This window comes from Trichosurus vulpecula, chromosome 3 (genome assembly GCF_011100635.1).
Source record: "Trichosurus vulpecula isolate mTriVul1 chromosome 3, mTriVul1.pri, whole genome shotgun sequence".
NCBI lineage: Eukaryota > Metazoa > Chordata > Mammalia > Diprotodontia > Phalangeridae > Trichosurus > Trichosurus vulpecula.
Window position 1 is genome coordinate 174,494,534 of NC_050575.1, and position 11,206 is coordinate 174,505,739.

Genomic DNA, 11,206 nt, shown 5'->3' on the forward strand with positions numbered 1-11,206 from the left:
TAAGGATTAAAGGGAGAAGTATATGCAGCAACAAGGCACTAGGAAACAGGTTGGCATTAAAGGATATGACTGGCATTTCCTGAATATCATTGATTCTGAGGTTGAAGAGAATCTTCTTTTCCTAGAAAACATCAAAGACAAAGTCAGTGATGAGCCCCTTGGATTGTACAAAGGAGCAGAAATGACAGTTTCCCATGACCTAGCAGAACCTAGCCCCAAAATGCCAGAGGTTCAGAAAGACACCCTTTATAGGTGAGAAAGAGCAGAGGATTTGGAGTCAGAGGGAATGGTTTGTTTTTGGACTTCACTGCTTCTGAAGAGATCATTTGTGTGCTCTCTCTAGACTTCATTTACAACTGAAAACTGGGTGGACTGAACTTGATGAAAAGTTCTAAATCTAGAACCCTATAACCTCAGAAAGGGAGAGGCCACTGCTAGGTAAGAATTTATCATGTGCAAAGTCATGGACAGGGTGATTTCAATTTCCCTGAAAACTTATATGCAAATAAAGTTTTTGTCCAACAGAATTATATATTTGAGATAGTATAAGAGATTCCTTGGAGAAACTTGGAGGGGAAGAATAAAGGAAAATTTCATCACCAACTTCAAATACATTAAATCATAATCATTATTATAAGATCTTAGATTAAAAGCTTGAAGAGATAATAGGAGTGATCTAATCCAACCTCACTCATTTTACATAAGAGGAACTTGAGGCCAGAGAGGGGAAGGGACTTTTTCAAGGTCACACAGGTAACTGAAACTTGTGACTCCACAAACATCATTCTTCACACTGCTTCTCCTAAGGGAATGTATTTCAGCCACTTTTTCTCTCCTTCTACCAAGAACCAAACAAGAGACAGCAGTCTCAAAGTGAAATGCCTGGCAATAGTTGGAGAGGTACCAAAATGTTTCTAATATGCAAGAAGACAAAATACTGAGACAGACATTGAAAGGGGCCTGAAACCTGTTTGAGATAGATAAAACAATCCCTCTGTCATGAATGGGGAGTTCACATTGTTGTACTTGAACTGGACCAAGTAGATACTTAAATCCCAGGTGAAATGTAAGAGTTTAGAATATTCTGGAAGATTCTCTAGAAGTCTTGAAAAAGTTCATACCTTAAACATGTTCCGGGGTGCAGGCCTCTGCAGAAAAAAACACTGATGTGAGTAGATTTGCCAAAATCACTTCCTACCACAGAGTTCAAACAATTATACAAGGTCTCCTAAGAAATAAGTGTATAACAGCTTCTAAGGGAAGGGCAGAACAAGAAAAGAGGGGAAAGGAAGGGTTTGGGGTTCAGGAGATAGAAGAATATAGCACAGCAAAGTGGAGCCAAGTCCATTTTTATTACCAGCTTGTCTGGGGATGTTGATTTTTTCTTCATTAAATCCTTTAAGGCTGACAAACTTCTTAAAGTCCTGAGAGGCCTGTGGGTTCTCATCTGGATATGGACCTGCAGAGAGAGGGCAGAATGAATAACTGTTCATTTTGATTCAAGCCTTCTCTGGTCCTGGTTTCTATTATAAGTCACCTCCTACAGTGAAAGTCCTTGGGTTTTACTCCTTTGGTCAGTTAAATTGCCAGCACAAAGAGATGAGAGAACTAAGTGTGGGTGACCAGGTCAACACTCTTATCTTCTCTCAGCAAATGCCTTTCTACCCCACATTAAGGACTCCCCAAACCAATGTCTCTTAAAAAAAAGCCATCTATATCTCCCAAACATGCACTAAAACAAAATATCCCTAATGCCTTCAAAACTCCAGAAGTACAACGGAAGAAAGAGGGAAAGTATGAAGACACACTGTCTTCTCCCTCCTGCTGCTTTGTTCAAAGCAGAATTCTGCCTTTACAAACTCATTGAAGAGTACTTCAGTAAGTATTGGCAGTCTGGGAATGTGATTGGTAAGCAATGCCTCACTTGTCATCAAACCTCCAGATAGCAATAATTTTGAGAGAATTCATGGAATCCATTGGGCTTTGGTTTGAACCAAGATGCATCCTCTCAGTGTACTTCTAGAGATGCCAAATCTGGGAAAGGTTGAAGACCAGGAGGAATCCAGGTGAGTAGTTTCTAACAACTGCTACACATTTTAATACTCCTATTGGAGGGACTCACAGAATCCCATGTTACTTACCCACAAGTTCAGCAACTCTTATTTGTATGCCATGTATCTCGCCTACACAAAAGAGAATCCAATGATCCCTGACAGATGTCTCTTCTATGAGTACCTGGCGTTCACCTTCATCTGTGGAGATGGTAAGGAGATATCCTTTAGCATCCCTAATCCTCTGGGAAAATCTACTGGGAAGAGACTACAGCAGGCTTTAGGATCTCTCTCTGTTGGGAAGGACCCCATACCTGGTGGGCAGAAGCATCCAAGAATCATGAAAAAGAGTTGGGTGGCCCCATGACCAGGACAACATCCCCTTGGATCTGATATGGTATGTTTCTAATGCACTTATCATGTAATATTGCATATTAAAGAAGCCCAATACTTAAAGGTATAAGAGTTTCAAGGCACCTAAAAAAACAGTTTAACCCCTAATTTTGCAGATAAGGAAATTGAGGCCAAGAAAGTAAATAATTTGTCACAGTTTAGTGGGATATGTATGCTGTAGTGAACAGAGAAATAAGCTTGGAGTTTCTTGGTCCTGAGTTGAAGTCTCACCTCTGACATACGCTGGCAAGGTTATCATGAGCAAGTCACTTAAATTCTCAATACCCTCAATCAACTCTCAAAGAATATGAATTGCACAGCAGGTGCTGATCTGTCTTGATGAAAGAAATTTCCTTACTGTGAAGTAAGTTCCTGATACCAGTGAAATTATAAGTCAAAGTGACAAAGAAAGCAAGAATAAAGGAGGGCCTGCATTTTTGCCTTTGGCAAGAACCCCATTGAACTTGAATTTTGTCTCCTCCCTCAATGACAAACACAATGCTCTAAACACTGGAGTTGGTTAATAAATGTTTGTTGAATGAGGGCAGCACCAGCATGATGTCAGTACCCTGGCTCTAGGAAATGATTCACACTCAATCTTCCCTAATATATAAAGGGAAAAATTCATTTTAAAAAATAGTGATGCAGATGGCTTATTTTTTACATATGTTCCTTCTCTACAGACTCTAATCCCAAGAACCCAAGCAACTAACTACTGCAGTGGCACATCTTTGCATGTCTTCCTCTTCCCCCCAAGAAACTATGAGGAGAGTCATCATATTAATGTATTAAAGAACCGTATTGTGCCACACATTTTTCTAGATGGCTTAGGAATCCCAAGAACAGTATTTGAGAAACATTTTTGCCCATTAAAGTATCTAATGGTGGCAGAGAAGTTAAAGAAGTGTTCTCGTGATTTCCCAAAGCAAATCATAAGAGTAGCTACCTAAGCAGCCTTTGCTACCCCAACCCCTCACATCCTGATATTTAGTCAGTCACATCTGCAAACAAACCAATCTATTCATCAACTCTATCCAAGCCATAGAAAAAGCATGCAAATTCACTTGATAGTGTCAAGAAAACCCAGCCTTTTGTCTCTAAGACTAAAGGAAAGTCTCAAGTCCAACCATTTGATTGAGCCTGAGAGACCACCTATTTGGAGGCCAGGGATTCCTTTAACATGGTATGTTTGATTCACTTACCTACAGAAAATAGACCAAGCTGGTTTGTTTTCTCTAATTTCATTGTAAACTCTTCACAAATTCCAGTATTGCTGTAAAACACAAAACATGTGAATGGTTTTGCTAGAAACAAGAGGAAGAGAGATTTATATGTCATCAAACTCAGGAAACATGATTTGATTCCTTCACTCTTCGTGCAATTCTCAACGTGGCAAGCAGAGGGGAATGTCCAGAAGCAGATTAGCATTACAGCCTGAGATATGATTACTCTCACTCGTATAAAAGAACCTTGTAACTGAGCAGCCATCTTTTGGATATTGAACATTCTCTGGGTCAGTCTATAGAGCTGGAGATCACAGAACAACACAATCTCTAAGAAATCCAAACCCAAGTGACCCCAAAGGAAACAAAGGGAGATGCACAGTATGAATAGGCTGCAGTATATAACCTAAGATAACTTGTGTCCTGAATTACATGAAACAAAGGCATCCAAAGGGGAATAAGGAAAGTTCAGAGGAGGCATGAGGCTATGTGGGGCTAGCAGTTAGTGAATCAAAAAAAAAAATAGTGAGTACACTGTAAGTATTCCACCCACTTCTATGAAAGTAAGCCTAAGCTTCATATACATATATGTTTGTACATGTGTATACTTACATTTATACAGGTATATATGTGTATGTATATACTCTAACTATAATCTAAACCTTACCCTTCTGAGCATCTAACTCTAACACTATATATATAAAATTATAAAACACGATATACATATATATATGTAGGGTTAGAACATATGCTATATACTCTATACATATATGTTATTGTGTGTGGTCAAATTAGATATGCAGAGGAAATTGAGTGGTCACTCAGTTCTAGTTGAGTTCTTAGCATAGGAGAGGTAAAGATGAAGCAGAATGATAGAACAATTCTGGGCAGTCTACTTACTTGACAATAAATTTGGCCTCCAGATTCCCATCACTAAGTTGGGTGACTGTCAAGGGTGACATGTCCTTAGGTATATCCCTTTCAAGAAGTTCATTGTCAGTCACAATTGCCTTTACAAAGTATAAACCCTAGAGGAAATTATGATATGTAGCTAGAACTTGAAGGAGGAAAAATGAGGGAATAATGGGATCCAACTCTTCACAAATATCTCCTAATCATCTACATCTTCATCCCCATCTCAGAACAGAATCCCAGCTCTGAGGCAAAAATCATGCATGACTTTGTTACCCAGGGACCACCGTGGATCTGGTGACAACATCCACAAAGTACAGTGTTATAGGAAGAAGTCAATAGGTTGAAGGGAACTAGCCTTGAGAACCCAAACCTATCGAGCTGGACCAACTTCGACATGCCCCAAATGAAAGCAAACATTTGGCACTGAACCCCCAAACTGAATCCCTGAAGAAAGGGATTTTGAATTCTTGGAGATCCAACTCCTCTCAAGAACATTACTTGATCTGAATGACCATTAGCAAGGATAAAATCAACTGAAGCATATCCCCATTTCCAGTTCATTCTGGACAGAGTAAATTAAAGCAAGAGAACGGTGAAATTTCTAACATAATCTATAGCACTAAAATTGTAGTACGTTGCGGGATGAGAAGGTTACCAGGTTACAGACCCAGGTTAAAAAGAGTCCAGTGGGGCCTGTATTTTCAAATGACAGCCTTTTGCTTACACACATCCCTCCTTCTAGTCTGCAAGATCTCCCAACGAAGTCTCACCCCAAATCGTTCTTCAAGAGGCGATGACTCCTGAGCTTGGAGGATAGAGAACAGGCTTAGTGTTATGGTGAGGAAAAGGACCTTCATCTTCACAGACTTTTTTAGGTCTTTATCTTCAGTCAATCACTCACTGAAGCTGGTTAGAAGGTGTGTGCACTTCTCCTAACATCCCTCTCTCTCTCTTTCTTTCCCTCTCTCTCTCTCTCTATATATATATATATCCTGAAATCAATGTGGCATTAAAAGCTGTTTTCTTTTTTAACACCATTCCAGAAGTTCTTATCGTAGGGCAATAGGAGGTGGGGGGGAAAGGGAAATAGTATATTATGATTTTTGGAAACCCTATACTTTTCTTTATTTTGAATGACTACTTGATAAAAATCCATACAAATAATCAATTAGACCTAATTTTTTTTGGAGTTTCTGCTTCCTCCACGAGATCTAAGACTTGATGCATTTATTGTTGGGAAGGAGGTGGTTATCAGTATAGGAAGTAGTTTAGAGATTCTTTGAGCAACAAAGAGAAAGTCAGCGGCTTCAATCCAACCCCACCCCATCCCACCCTCTCATTTTTGCTGGCACATTTTGTAAAGTTTTTCATGGGTATTGAAAACCTCCATCTAGTTCTATCTCCACGATGTGGTTAAACACACACACACACATACACACACGCACACACGCACACACACACGCACACATGCACACACATACACATGCACACACGATAAAGCAGAAAATCTAGGTTTGAATGTCAGTTCTCTTACTCATTACACCTTGAACAAGGTTCTCCTTCTCTAGAATAGAAAGGGTCTTAACTTTCACAATAGTCCTGTGAAGTCAACAAAATAGATATCATGATCCTTGTTCAATAGATAAGGAAATGGAGGCACAGAAGGCTTAAATGACTGCCCTGGCATCTCAAAGAGTGAAAGAACTAGAGCCAAAGTCCAGGTCTCCTAGGCTTGGCTCCACCACCCTCACAAATATGTCATCTAAAAATAAAATTGTCTTCTTTCTTGGAACTCTTATAATTATCTGAGTTAGGGAGACATTGAATTAACAAGGTTGTTTGGACTGATAATATTGATCATATGAAAGCTGGAAGTTTAGCATTTGGGCTGAGTTTTGATGGTCAAACTGAAGTTTTCTGGGAAATTGAATCACGTATGTTTTTCTTTTAAAGTTATACATCATTTAATTGCAGGTCATTCAGTAACAACTTCACTTATGTTTCCCTAAGAAATCATATTTTTTTCTTGCAAACATAACTCTTTGACTACTGATCAGTTACCTTATCTATTGATAATTTTTCTCTGACATTCCAATCAATTAAATGCCTACTATGTGACAGCCACTGTGCTAGCCATTAGTCTTCCCCTCTCCTTTTTTTTTCCCTTTCCTTCCCTTTCCTTCCCTTCCATCCTTCCACTCCTTCTGTCCACATAGGGTATCATACCCTTATCTGAGGGTCCTCTGCCCTAAAGACTATAATTTTGATGGCAGAAGTCTACAAGGATATCTTGGGGTTTACAGGCTAGAGTTCTTCCTTAAAGACCCCCCATAAAACCAAATTCACTCTGGCTCACATTGATTGGTTAACAATAAATCCCAGCCCAAGCCCCATTTAATCATCATTATTTGGGCCCTTATGGCTCACAGTGAATGTAATTAGTAATTGTTTCTGTTTTGGCCATAAAGCCTTAGGGTTTTCCCCTCCCAGTTTGATTTTTTTAATAAGGTCAAAGGAGTCATTCCTTGACTCATTTCTTACCTAACTTTAATCACTGAATGGGTTTTGCCTCAGTCGAAGTGAGACCTTTTAAGGACCCTAGCTTAAAAAGGCCAAGGTTTCCCATTACATCCAGGGCCATCTCTAGTCTTCCTGATCTATATCTTGCCACTGGACCCAGATGACTCTGGAGGAGAAATAGAGGCTAGTGACTTTGCACATGCCTCCCTTACATAAACCCAATTCACTTGAAAGTCATAGCATCACCTTCCTGATGTCATGGCCCTCTTTTAGAATGAAGGACAAAAAACAACAAAATAGTCATTAAACAAAACTATTACAGTCTCCATCCTCCAAGTGCTTCCATTCAATTAAAAAAAAGGTGGATGGGTATATAAATATATATGAAATAACTATGAGTAACTTAAGAGGCAGGGGAACTGTTAATAGTAAGATAAAGAAAGGCCTCATGTTTTAAGTGGCTTTTGAGGTGTAAAATCACTAAAGATTTCAATCCAAAGAAATGACCCCTGACAGCATCTCCCTTTCTCTCTATGGTCACAAATACTGCTCCAGTACACATTTTACTGGGTTTTTGTCAGTGTTGCTAGAATGGGAGGTAAATCAGCCAAATGACGTAAACATAAGGAACATCTATTTCAGCTACAAGTGTGTCAAAGTCTCATAGGTTCTTCTTCTGGTCAGAATGGGTTCCACGATAATTTTCAATATCCACAGAATAACTGGACTTCAAAAGTAGATTATCACATTTATAAATAACAGCTTGGGAAGTTAGCTCACATGAAGAATAGATTAGAATTCTAAAGAATCCAAACAGTTTAGAATGATGGGCCATTATAAATGAATGTATTAGATTCAAAAAGTCAGATTCTCAAGAGAAGATGAGAAATTCATACAACAATCCACGTGAAAACGATTCAGTGATTCTAAGGGCTTTCCAGTTTAACATGAGGCAGCATTGTGATCTACCTTTAAAAATTAACACAATTCTAGCCTAGAAGAGTCATAATTTCAAGAAGAAGATTGATGATAGTCATGTTCTGCCATGCCCTGGTCAAATATCGTCAGGATTCGTGTGTGCAGCTCTGAGTACTACCCAACAGTGACAGGGTAGAACATATCCAGAAGAAAGCTCCCAAAATGGTGAAGAGACACAAAACCATGACATACAAGGATCACTTAAAAGAATTCTGTGTTTAGCCTGAAGAAGAGACTTAGAGGAATATGAGAGTATTTTTCATGTACTTGAAGCAATGTGGTATGGGTAAGGAATTAGACAAGTTGTACTTACTTGTCCACAGAAAATTAAATTTGGAACAATGGTTGTTGCAGGGAAGCAGATTTTTGGCTGGATTTGAGGAAAAACTTTCTAACAATGCTAACCATCCAAAAGTGGAATGAGCTGCCTGGGGAGACAATGGATACCCAAGATATGCACACTTGTTATTTGTCTATGTGTGTTAGATTTAAAAAAACACTTATCTGAGAAGTTCAGTGAAAAGATTTATCAACCACTTCTCATCTTAACCTCAATTCAGTCATTTTGTGGTTGTGGTTGTTGGTTGCCGTGGTGGTGGTAGTGGTGTTTGGTGGGGATGGCTGTTGCTGCTGTTGTTGCTGTTGTTGGTGCTAAGGATGTTGTGGTTGGTATTATTCTTGATGTTCCTGTTGTTTTGTCTTTTCGATTATGTCCAATTCTTCATGACCCAATTTGGGGTTTTCTTGGCAAAGACACTGGAGTGTCTTGTCACTGCCTTCTTCAGCTCATTTTACAGAAGAGGATAATAAAGAAAGCAGGGTTAAGTGACTTGCCCACGGTCACATAGCTAATAAGTGTCTGAGGCTGGATTTGATCTCAGGAACATAAGCCTTCTTGACTCTAGACCTGGCACCCTGTCCACTGCACTACCTAGCTACCCTCAAAGGTTTGTAATAGACACTAAGTGTCAGGAAAATGCAAATCACACAAAGATCATCTGAAGTGTTAAGGATTACTCAATGTTCTTTAGTCGCTATCTTGCATTGATAATTCATTTTATGTTTGTAGTCAACTAAGAACCCTAAGTCTCTTCCAAGAAATTAATTTATTTGCTATACTTGGACCTCCACTGCTTCCAACATGATCTTCCTTATCTATCCAGATTGCCCGTAGGAATGTTCCTCAACATATCCCCTACATTTTAACCTTTCCTTTTGTTGATCTACCTTCTTGCAATGCCATCACCCATCTTCCCTATCACACCAAGACTAAAGCACCAATAGGACAGGGCAATACAAAAGTCCTCATAACAGGATTTCAATGAGACAGAAATAACATAGGCAGATTGTTTTATTAGCTGAGCCAATGAGCAGACACAGAGAAGTCAGAAGAAAAAAAGGAAGGGTACTAATAGAGCTGGGGAGGTCAGATTCAGAGTTTGGTAGGTTAAGGGAAAGAAAGTCAAGCTAGAAAATGGGAGAATTAGGAATGAGGAGACCAAAGTATCTGTTCAACAAGGTGTAAGGAACTCATGAGGTCCAGACCTGCAATGGCCAAAGGTAATATTGGAATGATTACATGGCCATTAAGGGAGAAACACCATTCCATTGTGCTGATCTCCTGCCTTTCTGGTGAAGGGAAAAGTTGCTATTCCATCACTTCAGGTCTCACAGCTGGGCTCCAGCCTCCCACAAGAAGAGGAGGAAGGATATTCCATCATAAACAAGTCTCCTTCCTTCCTTGCCTTTGAGGAAAGAGAAGAAATCATTCCACCACATCACTTTCTTTCCTTCCTGATGAAGGGAAAGGGCGCCAATCCATTGTACTGGTCTTCAGCCTCCACTGGGAAGAAGAGAAACTCCATTCCGTCACACCAGGTTTCTTGCCTGGTTAATGGCCTTTTACAAAAAGAGGAGGAATGTCATTGTATAGTCCCATTTTCCTCCCTTTTTGGTGAGGGGAAAGAGATTCATTCAATCAAACCACATCTCTTTCTTGGTTTCCTGCCTTTTAGGGGAAGAGGAAAAGCACCATCCTATTACTCACCAGTTTCCCACCTTTGGGGTAAGGAGAGAGGATCCATCAGGTGATGTCCTGCTTCCTGCTAGAAGAAAAACATTCCACTGAGTACCTGAAAAGGCTTGTATTAAATGATGCAGGAATGGGGGCAGATTGAAGAGAACAATTTATACAATAAGAACAACATCTTAAAGACAATGTTACAAGGGCGGCACTATTACGCTTTTGCTCATACCCCCAACTCACTGATTCAGATGGGGAAGTTGATATAATCTTTGCTCCCCGATGCAATTTCAAGACTCTCCCTCTGCCTCTATTGTGCAGTAACCTCTCTTCCTTTGAGGCTCACTCAATCCATATTTCCCACTAAATCAATCTTTTTTTAATTATTATCTACTAATATCCAAGATATTCTCCTCAAGACATTGTGCTCAATGAGTTCAGTGCCTGGGTCTCAATCTTTCTGGTCCTCAACTCTTACCATTGTACTATGGGGACTTGATATTGATATTCCCTGAAACAACCTAATCTCACAGTCCTTCAATTTAATCCATTTCACATAATGTACTCCTCTATCCCATCACAGCCACAGACAAGGTTGGCCATACTCTTAATCTTGTCAGCACCTACAAATGCTCTAATTCTACATTCATGAAGTCTTAAATCCCCTTATCTGAGCAAAATCTGTTATTATTCCATCTCTGCCTTAGAAACCCTAACACTGTTCTTCATCTTTACCCAGACCTCCAAACACTCTGTCTCTTCTTTCTTTCCCAGGCCAGCACATTTGCATCACCTACATTCTCCTCCTTTCCTCATTTTCATTTCTTGGTGAACCATTTCAGTTCTACACTGTCCTCATCTCTTCAGTCCCTTGTTCCTTTAGGATGTTGACTATCTTTCTTGACGAGACTCAGGTTTTGATAATTCGCACAATTTGCTACCTTCATTCCTATATATTTGATACCGAAAAAAGCTAGAGAAGAGCACAAAACTGTGCTGACTGGGTCCATTACAAATATATGTTACATATCCTCGAGTGGGCCCTTGAAAAGGCAAGCAATCCTTTTAAACCTCCCTAATTAAACTCACTAATTCACTCCCCC

General features: G+C 39.6%; 1 protein-coding gene across 1 annotated transcript; it reads right to left on the reverse strand.

The window, feature by feature from the left end:
- Positions 1-1,122: 1,122 nt before the first annotated feature.
- Positions 1,123-5,439, reverse strand: LOC118842309 (late lactation protein B-like). The gene is made up of 6 exons (XM_036749882.1): positions 5,353-5,439; positions 4,568-4,695; positions 3,647-3,717; positions 2,142-2,252; positions 1,358-1,459; positions 1,123-1,148 (listed from the first exon to the last, which is right to left on the reverse strand). Exons 1-6 carry the CDS (start codon positions 5,437-5,439, stop codon positions 1,123-1,125), a joined length of 525 nt encoding a protein of 174 aa, XP_036605777.1.
- Between the last annotated feature and the right edge of the window lie 5,767 nt (positions 5,440-11,206).